This window comes from Esox lucius, chromosome 17, assembly GCF_011004845.1.
Source record: "Esox lucius isolate fEsoLuc1 chromosome 17, fEsoLuc1.pri, whole genome shotgun sequence".
Classification (NCBI taxonomy): Eukaryota; Metazoa; Chordata; class Actinopteri; order Esociformes; family Esocidae; genus Esox; species Esox lucius.
In genome coordinates, this window is record NC_047585.1 from 17,850,893 (window position 1) to 17,873,547 (window position 22,655).

At 40.5% G+C, this 22,655-nt stretch overlaps 1 protein-coding gene across 2 annotated transcripts; it reads right to left on the bottom strand.

Moving 5' to 3' along the window:
* Window positions 1-2,649: 2,649 nt before the first annotated feature.
* On the bottom strand, window positions 2,650-14,690 carry cxxc1b (CXXC finger protein 1b). Of its 2 annotated transcripts, none has more exons than XM_010881927.5 (14): window positions 14,603-14,690; window positions 11,031-11,143; window positions 10,795-10,895; window positions 10,554-10,696; window positions 10,287-10,481; window positions 9,700-9,846; window positions 7,193-7,300; window positions 6,759-6,937; window positions 6,458-6,665; window positions 6,249-6,359; window positions 5,285-5,334; window positions 5,089-5,185; window positions 4,483-4,635; window positions 2,650-3,020 (listed from the first exon to the last, which is right to left on the bottom strand). In XM_010881927.5, the coding sequence occupies exons 1-14, from the start codon at window positions 14,603-14,605 to the stop codon at window positions 2,874-2,876; spliced, it is 1,755 nt and encodes a 584-aa protein (XP_010880229.3). In that variant the 5' UTR covers window positions 14,606-14,690; the 3' UTR covers window positions 2,650-2,873. The 2 variants fall into 2 exon arrangements, with proteins under 2 accessions (XP_010880229.3, XP_010880230.3); XM_010881928.5 differs by having other exon boundaries at window positions 2,651-3,020; window positions 10,287-10,442.
* Window positions 14,691-22,655: the final 7,965 nt, after the last annotated feature.

Consider the following 22,655-nt stretch of genomic DNA (forward strand, 5'->3'; position numbering starts at 1 on the left):
CCACATACGAGTCGGAGCCAAACAAATGACTGCTTAGAACTACTTAGCAAAGAAACAATTCTCACCAATGCTGAAGGAATCGGAAAAAACACAGAACAGTGAATACAGTAACAACAGTAGCAACAACAGTAGGAAGGAGGTCTGCCAGAGTCTGATAAGTGCATGGCAATATAGGCAAAAGATATGGATTAGGGTGCAAACTAACTTGGGAGTCACCAACTGCAAATTAAGCCAGTGCCAGGTCCAAGCGCAACACGGTCAGTGCACACCAGACATAACCCCACCAACAAACTTTAATATTCAAACAGAAAGGCACCGCTCCAAAAGCTCTTGCTGGAAAGCTAGCACATATGCAACTGAGCTTGTGGAGTGCAGAACCCAGACCCAAGCTTTTTGGAGCCTTGGATGGGTCAGCCCTGAGGGATTTGCGAGCTGAATTGTCACAATGATTTTCAGGGGGGAGGCATCTTTCAGGAGGGCAGGACACTACGGTCTGTCACTCTCACAAAAGAGGAAGCCAACTGCTGGATAAGGACTAGAAAGTTCCAGACACTACAATGAGAACCCAGGGCCTGGCATCACAGAGTAAGGTCTGCTCAGGGCCAGACGCATACATTCCACCTTCAGGCCCAGAGATGGCAAAAATGTGTGTCGAGGGCAGGTTGCGACACGAGAGGTATGCCCTGCAGGGACCCAGACTCACTGGTCTAACTCTTGGGGCAGGATTCAACCTTCAAGATTAAACCACAGTCCACAGAGGGAAATAGTAGAGCATCCAGGCAGTTTTGGCATACATTTTTCAATGCACTGTGGTATGGGACATTACGTGAATTGAAATAGGACAATATTTTAACATGGATGATGAACATCAATCCCTTCTGATAATTCAGTTGGAGTCACATGACCAAGACCTGGTTGCATTCAGGAATCAACCAAGAAAGCATTCTGGCACCCACAGCTACTATAAGATAGTGCCCTGTTTAGTTCAGTTGGTAGAGCATGGTGCTTACAATGCTACGGTTCTGTGGTTAATTCCCAAGTGGTGCCAGAATGAATCATTCATTTAAGACAGTACAGTACTAGAAGTAGAAAAATGATCACTAGTTATATAGACATGATAAACCCCTGGAATTTTTTTTTTTTCTTACATAGTTGAACATATGAATATGCAATCTTCACTTCAAAGCTATTGACAGATGAAGGTTATCTCAGAAGTGGAAAAAGTACAGAGTACAAGTACTCAACTGGGATCGGCTGTGTTCACCACTTTAGGGAAGTAATTACAATCTAAGTAACCAGGTAGGGAGTGATAAATTCAATAAAAATGAAGAGTGTAAATATCCACTTAATGTCACTGGTTAGTAATGAACTCTGTTTCTCTGCTCATTTTGCTTTAACTTAGGACATTTCCAAAACTGCTGAACACAGCAAGTACTTTTACTTTGTACTTTTCCCACCTCTGTCTAATTTACATTGACAAATGACACTGAAAAATTGTACTGCATTTTCATCATACAGAAAAAGCAAGTACACCCTCTAGCTTCAATAACTTGTGTTGCATCCTTTGGCTGAAATAACTTAAAGGAGCTGTTTCCTGTAACAGCTTCAACACCCCACAGCATTTTGACTGTATTGAGATCTGTGCTTTGACTCAATTTCTCCATAACCCCCCATTTTTTTTCTTTTGAGGCTTTCTGTTGTGTGATTTGGGTCATTATCCTTTCGCAAGATCCATGTTTGTTTCAGCTTCAGCTTTTTGATAGATGGCTACATATTCTCAAGAATTGTCTGGTACAATATGGAATTCATTGTTGACTCAGTGATGGCATGTTGACCATTCTCTGAAACAAACGAGCCCCAAACCATAATGTCACCACTTTCGTGTATTTCAGGTGGTATAAAGTTCATCCCTTCAAAGGTAGTTTCATTTTTGGCCAATATTTTCTCTGGCACAGCGGCCTAACAACTCCACCTTCGACCCATCTGTCCAGAACTTATTGATCCAATAGCTTTTGTCTTTACGCAGGTGCTGCCTGACAAATGTAATTTGTGTCTTGGTATTTTTTTTTTAACCAGTGTAGAAGCATCTTCCTTCCTGACTTTACATGTTGGCCAGGTTTCCTGCAATTTCTTTCTGACAGTTGACTCACACACATTAATTGTGGAAAGAAGCTTGTAGATCTCTTCATGTTACCCTGGGGTTGTTGGAGACTTATAAAAGCATCTTTTGGTCAGTTCTTAGGCAGAATCTGGTGGGAGGTCTGTAGGTGGGAACTTCAAGTGAGCTAGGAAGTCTAGATGTTCTCCATGTTTTAGGTTAAACACTCTGTACATTTTGTGGTAGTAGTTTTAGTTGAGAATATGCCAGCATTCCCCGGTTTAAATTAACAGGAATTCAAAAAAGCATTATAGTTGCAGGAATGAGTGCAAGACAGTGTTTTGTAGCCATCTAACTTGAGTCAGTCAACAAGTTATTGTTGTGGTGGTGTTTGCAGCTAAGAGGCAGTGGTTAGAAGGATGTTGTAAAATAATTAAAAAATGGTTTTAGAGTTTTAATGCTCAAAGTGGCAGTGGAATGATCGGTTTCTAAAGTAGTGCTTTGCTTTCAGTTAACAAACCTAATGATCAACTTGTTTTGTACACATCCTTTATTTTGGATTATCATGAAAGAAATTCCAGCAGTGACAGGACAGCAAAATTAATTGCTTTTAAGTTAAGGTCATCAGAAAGGTCTACAAAAAATGCAATAGGATTGTTTTCTAACTAAAGATCAGCTCTATATATATATATATATATATATATATATATATATATATATATATCTCAAATGTACAAAACTACCAGTCAGAAACAAAATGATGCGGCTTGGCTGGTTATCTGTCCTTGTTGCAGCGGAGATCTGTTGTCGAGGGGTCATGTTGAATGGTTTGGTGAAGCATGAGAGCAAGTAGACCAGCCCTGTTTGTCATAGCAGTCCGGACGTTGCGCTCCTGTTCAAAGAGCTCATCCAGCTTGTACCACTGTTAACAAAGACAGAGAGAAATGCAATTAATTAATATAATAATTGTCTTGCAAACTATTCTCTTTGCTGTTTCATAATGTATCAATTTACAATTTATGAAAGCCAATGTGTTTATTGAAAATATATTTGTCCGTCCGCCCGTCCCCCCCATCAGATCTTCTGCATTGTTGCACATTTTCACATTGAAATTGGATGGTTTTGCAGGTTGAAGGAATAGTGGGAGTCCCTAGAGTGAGTGCATGTTTAATTTGTTTGGTATACTAGGTAATCAAACGTGCAATCTACAGTTACAACAATGCCTGGAGACCTTCCATTCTTCTTAATCTTGGTAGGGCTCTTATGTGCAACCAAACCTCCTGCAACTCATTCAGAATGAAACGCCCACCTGGTGTTCAACCTTCCCAGGTTCAACCATGACACCCGGCTTCTTCGCACACTACATTGGCTCCTAGATGAAGTTCAAATCCACTACAAGGCCATGGTTCCTGCCTACAGAGCTACAAAATGATCTTCTCCTGCCTACCTTCAAGCACTGCTCAAACCCTACATCCCTACACGGTCTCTTTATTTGGCCACCTCTGGGCACTTGGCTGTCCCGTCCTTTCATGGCAGTTGCCTATTGCCCTTTTTAATAGAGATTATATGAAAATCCAATACAAGGGATTTTTATGGTCAGGTTTTTGAATACCAGGCCTGATTTGGGCTAGCCCTGCCTAATATAAATTTGACTTACTTTAGCCTTTGCCAACATGTTGAAGATGTCAGCACATAGGTTCCAGAGCAACATCATGCAACAAACAAACAAAAATAAATCAGGAACATTTTACAAAACAATTTGTAAGGGTCTGGGGCTCCACTGAACCACAGTCAGAGCCATATTGTCCAAATGGAGAGAGTCTGGGAGAGTCGTGAATCTTCCCAGGAGTGGCTGTCCTGCCAAAATCTCTCAAAGAGCCAGATGTCCACCAAAATTCCTCCATGGTGCTGTGAAAGACTGATCAATAACTGCAGTAAAATGCTGGTTGCAGTCATTGCTGCTAAAGGAGGTGATTACCTTTTCCATTGGTTGTTGCATAGATTTCTTAAAAAAATTAAACATGTATCAAGATGTATTTGTTTACTAAGATTCCCTTTTATTTATTTTGGATGGAGATCTGATAACTTCCAATGCCATAGAATGCCAGAATTTAGAAGTTAAAAATACTTCTCACAGCACATTTTTTTCTCTTTCCAAATGTTGTAATATTAATTTGTTCCTATGACCCTCTCGTCACAGCAACTTCAGACAGGCGCAACAGAGCTCCTTAGACAGCAGTGCCACCTGGGAGCCCTACATCAGAAGATTTTCTGGGCTGAACTGATTGCAAAAACAAATTGATCAAAATATATCTGAATTATAGGATCTTCAGAATCTACTGGAATTATGATTAGGTGGCTCAACATGAGATTCCACTACTAACCACACGGACACGTTCCAGGTCCACCTCGGCTCTTCTGAGCTTCTCCCAGTTGTAGTGCTTATTACATTTGCGTTTGGAAACCCGACAGTATTCTCCTGTCGCCTCAAATACATTACGGACCAGAGGACAGCCGCACACCTCATCTGCTGGCACCTAGAAGAAGACAAAGGTAAGAGAAGTCAAGGTCATAAAGGCCCCGGGCACAAAAGAGGCACTTGGTTTACACTCAGACACGAGAGCAATTAGCACCTTGTTTCGGTTAGCAGCTGTCTCGTTCACCCTGCCTACTTCTCAGCAGAGAATACAGTGTAGATGATCAGTTTTGCATACTCGCAAGAAATACCCTGTTTTTCTTGCTCTCATACTACCAATTTCTTCTCCCGTTTTCTGATTGGCTCAGAGCTGGCATCTAGCGACTAGCATTTTAAAAGACAAAACGCTAAGTGTTAGGCGCTAGATGTGGGTCGTCATCAAAACACAGCATGAGGTGAGTTAGCGATCTGAGGTAGGACACGCACAAACTGATCACAAGGTAAACAATTGCAGCATTGTGGCACGGCCTGAAGTCTAACATTTGTTGCATGGGACTCGCTAAGTATCACTGACCTTTGGGTCTCTGGAATGCTCTGGGCACAGGACTTGAAGCCTCTTGCAGTAGGTCTTGCTCTGGGGGTTATACACATCGCAGAAGAGTCTTGTTGCTCTGAGAAAACAAAAGGACACCTTGGTGAAACAATCTGGAAACATAAAAAGACGTTGGCCATTTTTAGTTAACTTTAAGGGTTAAGTGGTTGACTCTTACCCTTCAATTCTTGTTGGGTACATGGAACCAAAAGATGTCTGGCTTTCATACTGTCAACGGAAAGAGAGAAATACAGAAAGTAATCAGTATAACAGTACATCTTGTCTTTCGTAAGCAGTGTATATGTACAAAATATAACATTGTAACTGACATGAGGAACATTTCTTGATAAAAGTGGCGCAACCACCTAAGGCCACAAGCTTGCAGTGTATTCTTAAATGCAGTACACTAGTGCAGAGGTTCCTAACCAGGTGACTGCACTTGACTGGCCGACGGCCAAACATTTCTGAAACAAAAAACGCAAACCTACTCCCCTACAAGCATGTATGGTTCTGTAGCATGGAGATGCTTAGAACACACAACACGTTTGAGCACGAAAATGACCACTGAAGGCTCCAACCAGTCAACTGTAGTTAAAAGTGTTATTTTGAAATTCACACTCATGCCTCCTAATAAACTAAGTTGATCATGCTATCGTTTCCAGCTGGGACATCAGGACAGACCAGCCAATGAATTGATGGCCTCAATGTCTCTGCCTATGCTGGATCAGAAACTATAACAGCACAGCTGCACCCTTTTAGGAGTAGAATTATTTGAGAGAAATGGTGCACATTTTGATCACGCCGTTTATACATACAAGTTTTGACACACTTTACAAAACTTCCTTAAAAATAATTACACTACCAGGGCCTAAACACGCTGTATTTGGGAGCTACTATCTAGAGCTCAGAGACAAATGCAGTATTCTATAACCATAACAACAGAAAAATAGTTAACAGAAACCCAAATATTGTAGACATTTATTTAGGTCTTGGCATGTAAAAGTCCCACAAAACCAAAACCATTGCCCTGAATTTGGGTTGTTTGTGTTTGGTCACCCTAGTCTGAACTAAACTAAGAAGTTGGAAACCGTTAAAGCATTTAAAAGCTGGACAACAACGTTGATCATTACAGACAGGCCCACCTTAGCGTAACACCTCTCCATATGCCGTAGTGCCACCTTTGGGTTGATGGGGTGACTGCAGGACACACAGAAAATCAGCAGATCTGTCTCTTCGTTTTCTCCTTCATTTGACTGAAATGAAAATCAGAAGGAAGATAATGACAAACCCTTTATCACCCAGAAATCCACCGAAAACACTCAAATTTGAAAGTCTCTAGTTGAGATCCCACCTCTTCATCTTGCTGGACCACTTGCTGCTTGGCTTTGGCAATGACGCCCTCCAGCTCATGGAAGCGTTTCTCCATCTCCGTGAGCCGCATGCGAGCGTTCTGCTGATCTCTCCGGATCCGCTCCAGTTGCTTCTTGCCCTGCTCCTCAGCAATGCAGGGGCTCTGCTGCCACTGCTGGATACGCTGAGGGAGAATCTCATAGATCCGGCTACGCAGACGAAGAAGAACAGATTTTACAGTTTCAAATTGTCACGTGTGTGAGCTTGGTTTTTTATGCTCCTGTGGAGTTTTGTGGACCTACCCAGCAGCCAGCTTCATGCCACATTCTACTGAGCAGTATTTTGAGTTGGCTCGTGCTGCCTCCACACAGCTGGGGCCCAGGCACTGTCGCTGCCCTCCCGCATCCCTGCCATCACCCCAATCGCTGTGCCGGACTTTGTCTTTGTGTTTCTGCTTCTGTTTGTGGCGCCGGGACTCTTTCTGAAACAAAAAAAAACAAATCCAATTTCACATGTTATAAGATCATTGGAAACCGTTTCACGTTTATATTTTGAAAAGGACAATTGCATTAGTTTACAACTTTGTGAAACAATCTAACATCAACTGGTAGAATAGTGAAATTCTCCTTTAATATACCAACGATGCCACAAAAAAAGACAAAAAGCTCCTTATATGACGACATAAAGATACAAAATCTTCCTTGTGTCTGCAAATGTAAGACTTAGGTTTGCTTACTTTCTTGTCAAACTTCTTTTCCCGTCTCTTCACATGCTTGACCTTCACAGCCTTTTTTCGCAGGACAGGACTGAAAGGAGGCCCATCATCCTCATCACTCAACCACGGCTATGATGAACAGAGATTATGAGCATTTTAAACAATACTCCAGATGTGAAATAAAATGTCAACAACTGTCTATTATTTATAAGAAGTTTTAGTAATTCATGTCATAATATATATATATATATATATTTTTTTTTTATTAAATGAACTTCCCAGTACCATTAGACGAGAATCCTTGAGATTTCAACACGATTAACCTACTTTAAAAATAACTGTTATTTAGGTGTGTTGATACGTTAAGAGTCTAAAGGCCAAATACATTTTGTTTTTTAATCACATAATTGTTACCAACAGCCCAAATGTGTCCTAAAACCACATTATTACTATGGTAAAACAATTAAATGTCTTAAGGTAGTAGAAATCATAGCAAACATCTGTAACAACATCTGTTTTCAAATAAAAAGAAAGAGTCTATATTACGCAAGTGGTGCCCAGAGTAAGGATGTCATATTTTGGTGATCCCGGGAAACAAAAAAAAGTAGAAGAATCTCTGGTCTACCTCCCACTTAACTGGGCATGTCCACTCCCTCCATGAATATAGGGTGCGATGAAGGCCTTGGGCCCTACAAGTAAGCTTCAAATAACCAAAAGTGACACAAGCAAGAACAGTGAACTGGTTTCTTTTTCCTTCAAGATTAAATCCTGTGTGGGAAATATGCTATAAAACATTTGGGCTACAATTAAAAGAGGAACAAGTCATGATTTCCCTATTTAAATGTTCAAGCTCCTCTTAAAAAAACGATATCTTGAAAAAACTAGATACAGAGTGCTCTATTTTTTAATAGGCTAGAATCAGTTGTCACTGTTACTTTGTCTTAAAAACCAATCTGGATTTGTTTTGGAAAGTGGGACTTTTTAGATTTAATGAGATTTCAGATGAACCATTGTGACTTTTGTTCCTCTTTAAGCAATAACGGGTCATATATGGCCAAAGGAAGGAGCCTGTGTAAGTCCAATATACAAAAGTCACATTTGTATAAACGTATTGAAAACACAAATACTAAACCTCATGTACACAGGTATTCAGACCCTTGGTTCAGAACTTTGTAGAAGTAGCTTTGGCAGCGATTACAGCTTGGAGTATTCTTGCATTTCATCTAACACAGGGAAGGGCAAACCTTTTGGCTTTAATTTTGAAATTAAATGGAGGGACCTTTTTTTTTGTAAAAGCACTTTGTGACAACTTCTGATGTAAAAGGGCTTTATAAATACATTTGATTGATTGATTTGTTTTGCAATGTGTTAATCATAAATGATTTGCAGGGCAGAAAAGGGCAATATTTTAAACATTTATACAGTAGGTCCATCATAATGTCAAAAAACGTATTTAAAAAGTTAAGTTATATTTAGATAAAGATGTATAAGAATGGGCAGGTGCATTATGTTTTACTTCCCCTCAAAACTATTTCATTACCTATCACGGGCCGGATGGAATTGCCTCGCAGGCCGAAATAGGCTCGAAGGCCTTAGTTTGCCCACCCCCAATCTAACAGCTTATCTGACCTGGATTTGGGCAGTTTTTCCCATTGCTATGAGCCACGTGATGAGCAGTACCTTGTTTTCGCCAGACACAGTGCTTGGCATGTATGCCTAAAACTTCCAGTTTTGGTGTCATCAGACCAGAGAATCAAGCTCTCAGTTTTGTTAATGGGCAACTACAGTCAGCATGTCATATGGCTTTTACTCAGAAGGGCCTTCCATCTAGCCACTACCATAAACACCTGGTTGATGGTGTGCAGCAGACATGGTTGTGCTGGCAGTTTCTTCCATCTCTAACAGGATAAATCTGAAGCTCTGTTAGAGTGGCCATTTGGTGCTTGATCACCTCCCTGACCAAGTTCTAGAGACACCTCAAGGATGATCAAAGGACACAGAAAGCATCTGAGCTTAATTTGGACTGTCATTGCAAAGGGTCTGAATACTTAAGTAGATGAGATATTTCAGCTTTTCATTTCTAAAAAAGACTTAAGATTAATGGTAAAAAAAACTATTTAATCAATTAGATGGTGGTACACCGGCCACATACCACACCCCCATGCTTATTGAGCCTTTAAACTCTATTAAGTGTAATCAAATCTAAAGAACAAGAACATAGGACGTGTGTGTGAACAACAAGAGATAATAAGGATCTGTGTGTTACAAATGCATTTCCTTTTGTTAGAGCAGAGGTGTCAAACCGGTTCCATGGAGAGCGTCTGCAGGTTTTCGCTCTCATCTTGTACTTAACTGACTAATTAGGTCACTAATTGGTTCGTTTCCACCCTCACCTGGTTGTTTAGGTCTGAACTGGGAACCAATTTAAAGGAAAACCCAAAAACCTGCAGACACATGGCCCTCAATGGAACCGGTTTGAGACCTCTGTGTTAGAGATATATATTTTGCTGAAAATTTATTTGCAATACCATGTTGTCGTCGTATCCCGCTGCTTTGTACTTTTCGTAGAGTTCTGCTTCACTATCATAGTCATCTGAATATCGTCTTCGCCGGTGGTAAGAATTGCCCCGCCTTTCACGGAAATTAAACTCTTCATCCTTCACTCGCAGCATTTTCTGCACAGAGATTAAGATACATTGTATCACATACACTGCAAGACTATACCTATATTTTAACCAGTTGAAAAAATCCAATATTTTTTCCACTGTTGTTAGGAAAACTTTCTCCAGCACAAACCCCCTTTCCCGCAGTATACATGGGAATGTGTACTCCGAAGCTTGGAGAACATTTCTATGGCTAACTACCAGAATTTGAGTTGCAGGCCCCCAACCCGCGACAAGGATTCAATAGAGCGCAATGTGGCACAGCAACCCTGTACAGCAACACTCCTACCAACTGGTGAAGTGCTGAGCCAATTTGCACAGCCCTTTTACAGGAGTCCAAGGCACTGCCCTTAAGCTGCAACCAGGATACAAAACTGGGTCGCAATGGCGCAACTACACTGTGATGCAGAATCTTAGAATGATGCGCCATTTGGGAGCATTAAGAAACTCACCCTGGCTCGGACATCACACTGCCTAAATCGACATTTCTGTCTTATTTTGTTGGGGCCCCCGAATTTCTTCATGTCCTTGCAGAAGTCGCAAGTGGCGCAGTCCTCAGTCCTCAAGCAGGGCTCGCACTCCCCACACATACGAGCAGAGCGCTTCACCTGAGACACCATGAGACAAAGACGTTCGCCAGCAGAGTCCTTTCAAAGACACAACTTCAGAGATAAACTGAGGATAAGTGGAACATAACGTATAAATGTAAAATTACACACCTTTGATCCACGGCGCCTTTCAGATTTATAATCTGGGGTGCTGTTCTGTCTTTCATATTTTCTCTCTGGCTCTCTCTGGCTTTCTGGTTCCTTTTCACGGCTCTTTTTTGAGCGGTATTTTATCTCCAATGATGGGTTTTTTTCTATAAACATAAACAATAAACATTGTTTACGGTTATTAAGCGAAGTCACAAGTACCCAACATACATGACATTGAATGGGAAACCATAAAAAGCCTCACCTCTGCATCGCCCACAGTACCACTCCCTGATAACTTTGGCCCTCTTCTCTGTGATATTGATACAGTTACCATGAAACCACTCATTGCAGTTGTCACAGCCACTACAACAAAAACATACAAGAGTCATACAAAATAGGTTTGTTTCAAGGTAATGTTCTGATTACATGAACCCTAAGTTTGTTTCAAGATAACATTGTGATTACTTGTGTTGAAATTGGGGTTGTGAATAAACTCACATCATGAAACAATTGATATCTGGTTTACGACAAATACAGTACACCGGTGCATTCTCCCCCTCCATACTGCTCTCCAGCCCATGTGTAGGCTCCGCGTCTGATACTTCACTGTCCTGAATCAGAAAGAGTTTTATTGCCCAGTAAGTTTCACAACAAACAAGGAATATGTTCTAGCCTGTTGGTGCAGCAATTTATACAAAAGAAATAAAAACAAATAAGAACAGTGGACTGAGCATAGAAACAGTACACTGAGCGTTAATAAAAATTTAAAAATATGTAAGGAGCAAGATTTGTCCAGTTGAGGGTTGTGTGTGTATGAGGGGAGGGGTTATAGATTTGTCCAGTTGAGGGTTGTGTGTGTATGTGGGGAGGGGTTATAGATTTGTCCAGTTGAGGGGTGTGTGTATGTGGGGAGGGGTTATAGATTTGTCCAGTTGAGGGTTGTGTGTATGTGGGGAGGGGTTATAGATTTGTCCAGTTGAGGGTTGTGTGTATGTGGGGAGGGGTTATAGATTTGTTCAGTTGAGGGTTGTGTGTGTATGAGGGGAGGGGTTATAGATTTGTCCAGTTGAGGGTTGTGTGTGTATGTGGGGAGGGGTTATAGATTTGTCCAGTTGAGGGGTGTGTGTATGTGGGGAGGGGTTATAGATTTGTCCAGTTGAGGGTTGTGTGTATGTGGGGAGGGGTTATAGATTTGTCCAGTTGAGGGTTGTGTGTATGTGGGGAGGGGTTATAGATTTGTTCAGTTGCAGGTTGTTTGTATGTGGGGAGGGGTTATAGATTTGTCCAGTTGAGGGTTGTGTGTGTATGTGGGGAGGGGTTATAGATTTGTTCGGTTGAGGGTTGTGTGTATGTGGGGAGGGGTTATAGATTTGTCCAGTTGAGGGTTGTGTGTATGTGGGGAGGGGTTATAGATTTGACCAGTTGAGGGTTGTGTGTATGTGGGGAGGGGTTATAGATTTGTCCAGTTGAGGGTTGTGTGTATGTGGGGAGGGGTTATAGATTTGTCCAGTTGAGGGTTGTGTGTATGTGGGGAGGGGTTATAGATTTGTCCAGTTGAGGGGTGTGTGTATGTGGGGAGGGGTTATAGATTTGTCCAGTTGAGGGTTGTGTGTATGTGGGGAGGGGTTATAGATTTGTCTAGTTGAGGGTTGTGTGTGTATGTGGGGAGGGGTTATAGATTTGTCCAGTTGAGGGTTGTGTGTGTATGTGGGGAGGGGTTATAGATTTGTCCAGTTGAGGGTTGTGTGTGTATGTGGGGAGGGGTTATAGATTTGTCCAGTTGAGGGGTGTGTGTATGTGGGGAGGGGTTATAGATTTGTCCAGTTGAGGGGTGTGTGTATGTGGGGACAGGTTATAGTGGGCAGGAGAAACATCAAAAGAATATCATCTAGCTCACTGGTTCCATAAAAAGACAGGACATTATTTGTCACAACCCTTTTTTCATTCTTGCTTTGGAAGGCACCAGTGTTTTATTGTGTTTTAAAAACCTGGCATCAGTAATCAGTTTCCATAGAGATTATTGTACACATTATTATGGGTACCGACTGGGTCGGAGCATCTCCAAAACTGCTGCCCTTGTGGGGTGTTCTCAGTCTGCAGTGGTCAGTACTTATCAAAAGTGGTCCAAGGAAGGATGAACCGGTGACAGGGAGAACACATGGCACCAGGATGCACTATGGGAAGATGGCAAGCCGGCGGAGGCAGGGTGATGTTATGAGCAATGTTCTGCTGGGTAACCTTGGGTCCTGCCATTCATGTGGATGTTACTTTGACACATACCACCTACCTAAGCATTTTTGCAGACCATGTGCACCCTTTCATGGCAACGGTACTCACTGATGGCATTGGCCTCTTTTACCAGGATAATGCGCCCTGCCACAAGGCAAAAATGGTTCAGGAATGGTTTGAGGAACAACAATGAATTAATGGTGTTGACTTGGCCTCCAAATTCGAGCTTCTGTGGGATATACTGGACAAACAAGGCCGATCCATGCAGGCCCCACCTCACGACTTACAGTACTTAAAGGATCTGCTGCTAACATCTTGGTGCCAGATATCACAGCACACCTTCAGAGATCTAGTGGAGTCAGGGCTTTTTTGGCAGCAAGCGGGGGACCTAAACAATATTAGACAGGTTGTCATAATGTTATGGTTGATCGATGTAATACACAAAGATGATGCTCCTGTCGGCTTCATGCGGGTAGCATGCTTCTTACTGTTTGCGTGGCCACGAAGTGCTCCCTCTCCCATATTTGATAGATCGATAGTAGTTTTACAAACTTTACATTTAACTTTCATCTACTTTTAACACCCAGTCTTTGAAGTCCTCATTATGTAGCCAAAGCTCTGGAATTTGGTTTGCCTTTGTTAGCAGTAACAGGAGACCGCATATCTTCACTGAAGTGATTGCCAGTTGACGAGGGAGAAGGGGATAAATGGAAGCTGAAAAATTAAGTAGCCTAACCATAACAATATGCAAAATGCATGAAATAACCCAATAATGAAGAATACTGCATGGAAAATACATTTTGATAAATGGCAACAAAAATGCAAACATGTTACAAAATTCCCTGATATTTCATGACTTGGACAAAAAAAAATCACCTGACTTTCCATGTCTGGAATATACTTTTTAAAATCCCATCATATTCCATAAATTCCATGACCAATAGCAACCCTGGTTACTCACAAGTTTGGCAACAAAACGTCCAGACATCTAGGTTTAAAACGATGTATGACTGAACTTTGACATGTTTAAGAACAGCGAACATGTCAGCTTCTTAATCTCACTACTAACTAGTTTGGTGATTAAGTTCAAACCATGGTTCAAAGTGCCTCCGACAATTCACATTTATAAAATGACACGTTTTTGCAGAGCAAAATAGAGCAGAGAAATTCGTATACGGTTTTATCGATTTGTTAATATAGTCTTTTTTTGTGTCATTTTATTTATCCGTCTTAAATTGTTATAATACATTTTGAAAACTAACAGAAATATACATACATTTCTGTTAGCTATAAATAAACAGCACAACCCGGAAGTGTGACTTTTTCGCGTTCTCTTCTGTAAATGTTGAATCGCATTAGCAAAACGATGGTTAAAACGATATAAATATAATACTACACATTACAGTTGTAATATAATATTTGTGTATATATATATATATATGAATACGTCAAATAAACATTAGGTAACTACTACCGTGTCAGTAATCAGCTACAGCAGTATACGCGAGACATACCCAATACTTTAGTTAACGCTTCGCCCAAAAATAAGAGACCTAATCAGAAATCGGATTGTAGACAAGCCAAAACTGAATAAAAAAATAAGAAAAAAATAACAAGCTGTTTGCTTTTCCAATGGCTAGTTAGTTACTGGGTTACACAGCTACGAAACGCCTAGCCAATACGTGCTAAACAGCCGACTAGCTAAAATAACGTCGTTAGCTAGTTTAACAGCCGAGCAAAAGCATAAATCTAGCTAAATTAGATAACAGTTAGGGAGCTCACCGTTAAAATCACATGACCCAAAACACATTTTCTTTAATAATTTATAAAGTTCACGTTACCATTTGTGATGTTTTTGCAATCCCCAATCAAACTTATTAGTAAACACCGATCAGTGTAGTCGACTTAATGGATCACCGTCTTGTGAGCAAATAACACTTCCGGATCACGACAATTAGGATATTTTCTAAATAAAAGTGGCCAACGTATTACTTTAAAACTGACAAATTGAATGTAGCTCTCAAAACATTGACAACAATTCACATTTGATCATATTTAAGAGTAATTTCAATAAAAAGTGGGTATTAAAACACGTTCCAAGGTCAAAATTCAGAGAATGCAAATGACTGAAAATGGAATACATATTGCCTCATAGCTCAAAAACTATTGAATGTGCCACAGAGAAAGCAATGTTGGAAATGTTCAGGAGAGTGTATAGTGTAAGACAAACTAGTCTAATCATGTGGAATGCTGTGCTACATCTAGCAACATAATATTTTGCACACCCTCTTTAGCCCCCAATGCAAAACATTATAATAGACTGTACATGTTGCCCTATATAGAAAAAACTATTCTAACGCCGCAGTTAATGTTTTGTATGAAATGTTAAGGAGAGTCTGGAAATTCAAAATATGCTGGAAAATCAAGGGGCACTGTGTATTTACAATTGTTGCTGTCATTTTACTCAGCCCATACCATTGGCTACAATGTAACTCAATGGATATGAAATACATATTGCCCTATACATAAACAATTATTCTGTACACAGCATTGAATGTATTGTAGGAAATGTTCAGAAGACTGTTCTTCTTCTTCTGTGGGGTTTAATGTCAGTTGGCATCCAACGTTATTGGTGCATTACTGCCACCTACTGTAAAGGAGTGTGGGTCAGCTCCAGGGAGGACCTAAATTCTCCCTGACAACCCAGTTTCTCTCAGGAACACAAACAGACACCTAACCACAGCTCCCGCCACCCCAGCATGCGCCGGAACCCACATGAATGAGACCTGCATCCCATCTCTTCTTTCTCTATCCTGCGCTTCCAACACCCTGTTTAAAATGTCCTGTCTCCTAGTGGACTTGAAAGACTGCAAACTAACCAATACCTCACATGAATCAGAGCAAATAACCACCCTAGCCGGCTTCGTGTCCTCCACCCACCTCAATGCAAACTGCACCGCCAAAAGTTCAGCTGTGTAAACCGCCAAGTGATCCATAACCCTTTTAGTGACACTCACACCCGTTCCCCTAACTACAAAAGCTGCCCCCGTCCGACCCATCCCTGGGTCCTTTCAACCATCCGTGAACACCACTACACTCTCCGGGTACCCACCCTCCAGGCGCCTCTTAACCACCTCGGCAAAGCAGAGGCCCAACCGATCCTCTCGCACCATCTCAGGAGACTGTTGTGACACCCGATGCCAGCTCACTCTCTCACCAGTCGCTCAGACCACGCCCCCCATCACTGGAATTCTGAACACCTGTTGTCGATTACATTTTTGACTCCTCTCGATGACGTTTCCTAGTCTACTCCTCGTGCCTTTGCCTGTTTTATGGTTTACCTGGTTTTAGACTTCTACTTGCATTCTTTGACTACGACACTGATTCTGTGTTTGTACCGTTGCCTTCATTAAATCTGTGCTCTGCACTTGAATGCACTCCAGTCTCCCTGAGGTTCATTACAATTGTATAGTGTGATTATATGCAAAAAAATCAAGGAGCATTATGTATTTGCAATTGTTGCTGGCATTTTACTCCGCCCATACCATTGACCACAATGAAACTCAATGGATATGAAATACATATTGACTTTAACATTCAGTAATACAGTTGTGTGCATGTACTATCTTTTTAATGTCTATAGCTATGGCCATCCAATGGTCATTTAAATTCACAGGTATTATTACATTCTCACACCGCCAACTGTGCGCTACTCTAGGTACCTTAGGCAGAACATCCATCCTTTTCAGCTGTTGGCTAATGAAAGATGCAGGGCACATCAGTACAAAGTGATCCTCCAAATGACATTTAATGAGGTCAAGGTACTCATCAGTTATCGATTGAACCAATTTCCATTGCTTATTGTACCAAAATCCAGTGAAGACGATTTTCTGTGAGTTGGCTTAGGAATGTCTTTCTTTTGAGAGGAATCAGATTCCTTGCATTTGTCAGTGCACATGTGAATTAAAGTTTTCTGACCAAAGTGGAGAACTTCTACACTACTTGTAAGTTCATATGCAAGAAGACAGAATGTGTTGTGTGCAACAATTACTTGAGTAATTCAAAAGTACAACACACCAGCAACTTTGATGTCTTAGTGCAGTTTGCATGCCAACGCTGGTCATGATATTTATACAGTTTCATAAATGGGTATTCATCTGAAAATGTGACTATAATGGAAATAGTACATGTGTGTTTGCTAAATATGGAAGATAAAGTAAAGCTTCTAGGTAAGTGCATCCTCACTGTCCCTTTTTATAAGCAAAGTCTTTGGTGTATGGGTAACATAACAGTTGGAATGTTGGGCCCTTTTGATTTCTTAGATATATTACATACTCTGTTCTGTTGTACTGAAACAAGGTATCCACCAATGCTTTCTTCAGAAATCTCCCTTGGTTCTACTCTGAGTTGTTTTGTATTTAGACTGTCAATTGTATTTAGACGTAGCAAGTCATTTGCTAAGATGTTTGCAGGTAGAATGTCTGAACAAGACATTCAACTATATATGATTTTTTATTTTTTTTATCCAATGCTTCTAACTGGGAAATTGCCTTTTTGTTTGTGTTTGGTAACAAAAATAAAATAACTAGTATTAGTAAAGAGGTGGATTCCCGGGCCCTAAAAACCCGGGACAAAGTGTGTAATCTTGGTGTTCTGGTAGACTAAGACCTCACATTTAACAGTCATATCAAAGCGGTCACCAAAACAGCATTCTATCTTAAAAATATATATAGAATAAAGGGCTTGGTGTCCCAAAGAGATTAAGAGAAGCTCATCCATGCTTTTTTCTCTAGTAGGGTTGACGACTGTAATGAACTCCACAAAAAGACTGTAAAACAGCTGCAGCTCATTCAGAATGCTGCTGCTTGAATGTTAACCAGGACCAAGAGGACAGAGGACATCACTCCAGTTCTTAAATCTTTGCACTGGCTTCTAGTCAGTTACAGAATAGATTTTAAAGTTGTGCTTTTAGTTTATAAATCACTGAATGGTTTAGGGCCCAAATACATTTCTGATATGTTTGCAGAATGTAAACCAAGAAGGGCTCTTAGATCCATGAACATGCCCCCCTGTAGATTTTCTACCGGAATTACATATTACAGAGCTCATCTTCTTGTTGCCGACAACTGCCATTTTAATTGTATGGGATGGAAGAACTGAGTTTCTTTTTATTGTAAAGTTGTCGGCAATACACCATCATATTCACTGCATTTCATTGGTTCATTAGTTGTCTTGTGTGAAGAGAATGTCAAGCATTGATGTGTCTGTATTTAGTCTAAGCTGAAAATAAATAGTTGAAGTAACGACATTGTGTGACATCCTGTTTTTGCACATTTCACATCTATCAGTATGCATAGCACTGACCATTGTTTTGATACCCAACTGCTGTAAGCAGGAGAGTAATTTATATATAAAATCCATCTGGTCCTGAATATTTCCTACATTACATTCACTGCGGTGCATAGAGTAGGTTTTTCTCTATGAGGCAATATGTATCCTGTGTACAGTATTTTATAATGTGTTGCAAAGGGGGAGGAGGTGGAAAGTATAGTGTTGCTGTATTTAGTACAAAGAGCCCATAAATAACTAATGAGCGCCAGGAAATTCACAAAAATTACATCAATAAGGATTCATAAACTCAACAAGTTTACTCCATCTCCATTTCTCAGTAAGCTCCACCTTAGAATATTATTCATCCTTGGTGAAGTACTATTTAAACAGCATTTTTCTTTCGTAAATAGTTTTTTAATATGTTGATATTTCTATTATTATCTATAGCTTTACAATTCTGTAAAGACTAAGCATTAATATCGCGTTTAACCGCAGACTTGTATTTTGAAGGCATAATCCGAAGACTGGAAGTCTTATTGTTGCTACCAAATCTCAAATGTTGCAAGCATGACGCTAATCGAAACCGGAAATCATCGGATGGATTCGTTACATTTGGGTCTGAAAGAACATGAGTCGTAATCTATGGTCGTAATGCGTCGTTAGTGAACCAACGGCTCTTTTTTTGACTGTTCTCTTTCAGCAACCCTGGGAACCGTAACGCATTGGTGAAAGAAGCCGATTATTTCAGCTTCATGATTTGCATACTTTTGATTTGCTTACCTTTTTATGTCAAACTAAATTATTTACAAAAACCGATTCGTTAAAAAATCCACGCTCCAGAAAAAATAAATAGTGTAAAGAGCATATAATGTGCTTGATCTCAACCCGTTTCCCCTCACCCTTGGCCCTCATCGTTATTCCTTTCAAGTGTGTCATATTTAGTTTTTCTCATTATTTGGTTAGGTCTGTTTTGGGGCTCTATGGTGTATGTGAACAGAGACCTAAATCCTGTCAGAAGGCGCATATGTAGGTTAATCTGTAGATTATGACTTTATGGAACAGTTTGACAATTAACACTTCAGATTTTGATAATTAGTGGTTAGGGACTAATTCTTCTCGAATGCATTATTTGGGGTTTAGCATAGTACTCTGGAAAATTCTGCATAGTGAGTCTCTATGGGAGTTAATGTAAGCGGACCTAGACCTCACGGTCATAGAAGGCAATACAACATACAAATTACTGGAGTATTTTAAAACTGATTCGGATTGGGATGTTAAGTTTTACATCCTTTATGATTGCATAGAAGTACCTTGAGTCCAGTAGGGTGAGGTCAAGCGCTGCAGTTATGTTTCTGTATCTTTTCTACACACACATGCACCGACACAACACAGATGAGGTAGAGGTGCATTGTAGGGAGGGGAGAGGTAACCTGCTGTGTTGTTTAGGTTGTTAATACAGTCTACATTTCAACAATGCCACATCTTTTTTCAGTGCCCCAGCTTAGAGTACCATTTTCTTTCGTGACAAACATGCAATTTCAAACATGTGGATGTGTTGCAAAGGTTTAATATATTTATTACATAATTTGCTATGTTTGATAATGATCTCAATCAATGTTGTTATGCTTTTGATTAAACCATTACTTACTTGCTTATAATATGGCCATGTGTCTTAAGAAACATGAACATTGAGTTACTTCTGAGTTATTTTTGGATTCTAACTTCTGTTGTTCATTGTAATCAAAGAAAGGTTTTGTCAGCCTTGGGGTCTGTTTATTGGCCACTGGGCAAGGCAGCCATGCCTGTTTATTGGCCACTGGGCAAGGCAGCCATGCCTGTTTATTGGCCACTGGGCAAGGCAGCCATGCCTATTTATTGGGCACTGCGCAAGGCAGCTGTGCCTGGGCTCTGTTCTCCTCCCTGGGCTCCAAGGTGTGCTGCTGGGGGACTGCTATTCTGGAGCCTCTGCTGTACATAACCATCACTGTGGGTGTCTGGACATAACCATCATGTTGGACGCTGTGGGTGTCTGGACATAACCATCACTGTGGACGCTGTGTGTGTCTGGACATAACCATCATGGTGGACGCTGTGGGTGTCTGGACATAACCATCACTACTGTGGATGCTGTGGGTGTCTGGACATAACCATCACTACTGTGGGTGCTGTGTGTGTCTGGACATAACCATCACTACTGTGGGTGCTGTGTGTGTCTGGACATAACCATCACTACTGTGGGTGCTGTGTGTGTCTGGACATAACCATGAAATATTGTCAAGACCATGCAGGCTAAACTCATTGGCTATGGAATCAACAATACATTTCCATTTTAGTTCTTGGATCTTTCTGCCTGCATTGACGACATGGACCACATAGGCTGCATGTACACTTGAAGCCCACCAGATTATTTTCCCAAATTAGACTTTTGACAGATCAGCTAAATAAAGATTTGATGTGATTGGTCAAAAGACAAAAAATCAGAAGTGAGCTACAAGTGTAAAGCAGCCATTTCCAAAAATCTCACTGTAACTCCAGACATACAACTTGCTATAATGTACTGCTGTTTCTAAGTTGCTTGCATTGGCAGCAAAGAGAAGATTATGAAGTGAGTGAGACTGTTCAGAGGGCACCACTGCACTCTAAGCACAGTTAACCGAGAGTAGTGATGAAGTAAACTAGAAATCTGCTCATATACAAATGTACATTTACTTCAGAGTCAAGTGGCCCTAAGTGGCAAGTGGGGATGAGATTAATGATCTGGAGGAAGGCATCAGCATTTAGGGAAGGAGAATATTAATACAAAAAACTGTGAGCAAAGTAATATTATGGAAAAATCAACAGAGCATGAATTCTACAAATGTAATATATTTTAGTTTTCAGGTGTTTTAAACTATTAACTGGATTTATTTTTCACATAGTTTGCAGTTTGAATATGTTGGTGAGGTTACATTTGCCATGATACAACTGGCTCCTGAGATTTTATACTTTGTTCTGTTCCACTCATCTGTTACGAGATTGGTAAAATAAGTAATTTGTTTGCAACTGCCTGAACCACCTTCTTTCGCTAAGCACAATTCAATCAAAATACAGTAGTTTTTCAACAGCACTATTTCCATTGGTCAACTTAACTCATAGACTGGTGTTGGCGAAAGTACAGTACACAAACCTAGAACTACTACCACAGTGACCACGCTCAAAAGTAAGAAAATACTTTGTAAATGAAAACAACCACAAATATGGATTTGAATGAATACCAGCATGATGCCTTTAACCATCTCATGTGATCAGTTACCTTTCAGAACAGTTCTGTAAAGCTGGGGGAACTACAACAACCGTACATTGCTTTTACCAATTGAAAAACATTCCACACAAAATTTCAGTAATGCAAGGAAAGTGTTCAGAACTGCATACACTAAGACATACTGTACTGTGAAGAGACTTTACTTTGTCCTCTCTGAAATACCATGATGAAATAGAGCATTAAACTGTAATTACATCACAGAAGTAAAAAGCTTTCAACGTAGATGAACATTCTTTTATTTTCAAATAATCAGACAATATTTTTAATTTAGAGCAGTTGAAAGTAATTCAATACACATTCAAGTATACAGTGGATATAAAATGTCTACAGACCCCAGTTAAAATGCCAGAAAAATAAATAAAAATAATTACAATAAACTGGTTGCATGTGTGCACACCCCCTTATACATGGGGATGTGGCTATGTTCAGAATTAACCAATCACATTCAAACTCATGTTAAATAGAAGTCATTACACACCTGCCTTCATTTAAAGTGACTCTGATTAATCACAAATAAAGTTAACCTGTTCTAGTAGGATTTCCCTGACATTTTCTTAGTTGCATCTCAGAGCAAAAGCCATGGTCTGCAGAGAGCTTCCAAAGCATCAGAGGGATCTCATTCATGAAATAATTCAGTCATTTCCAAAGCATTAGATATACCATGGACCACAGTGAAGACAGTCATCATCGAGTGGAGAAAACATGGCACAACCGAGACATTGCCAAGAACCGGACGTCCCTCCAAAATTGATGAAAAGACTAAAAGAAAACTGGTCAGGGAGGCTTCCAAGAGGCCTACAGCAATATTAAAGGAAGTACTGGCAAGTACTGGCTGTGTACTTCATATGAATGGGCTATGGGATAGGTTGGCAAGATGCAAGCCTTTTCTTACAAAGAAAAACATCCAAGCCTGGCTGAAGTTTGCAAAAACAAACATCAAGTCTCCCAAAAGCACCTGGGAAAATGTGTTATGGTCTGATGAAACCAAGGTTGAACTTTTTGGCCATAATTCCAAAAGGTTTGTTTGGCGCAAAAACAACACTGCACATCACCCAAAGAACACCATTCCCACAGTGAAGCATGGTGGTGGCAGCATCATGTTTTGGGGCTGTTTTACTTCAACTGGAACCGGGGCCTTAGTCAGAATTATGAACAGTTCCAAATACCAGGCAATTTTGGCACAAAACCTTCAGGCGTCCATAAGACAGCTGAAGATGAAGTTCACCTTTCAGGACGACAATGACCCTAAGCACACATCCAAA

Excerpts from the sequence above, each read along its gene's own strand:
- cxxc1b (XM_010881927.5), bottom strand. Across the intron at positions 5,335-6,248 it reads TGGAGAGGTGTTACGCTAAG|TATGAAAGCCAGACATCTTT; the intron begins GTGGGCCTGTCT and ends TTCCGTTGACAG. Across the intron at positions 5,186-5,284 it reads TACCCAACAAGAATTGAAGG|AGCAACAAGACTCTTCTGCG; the intron begins GTAAGAGTCAAC and ends TTGTTTTCTCAG.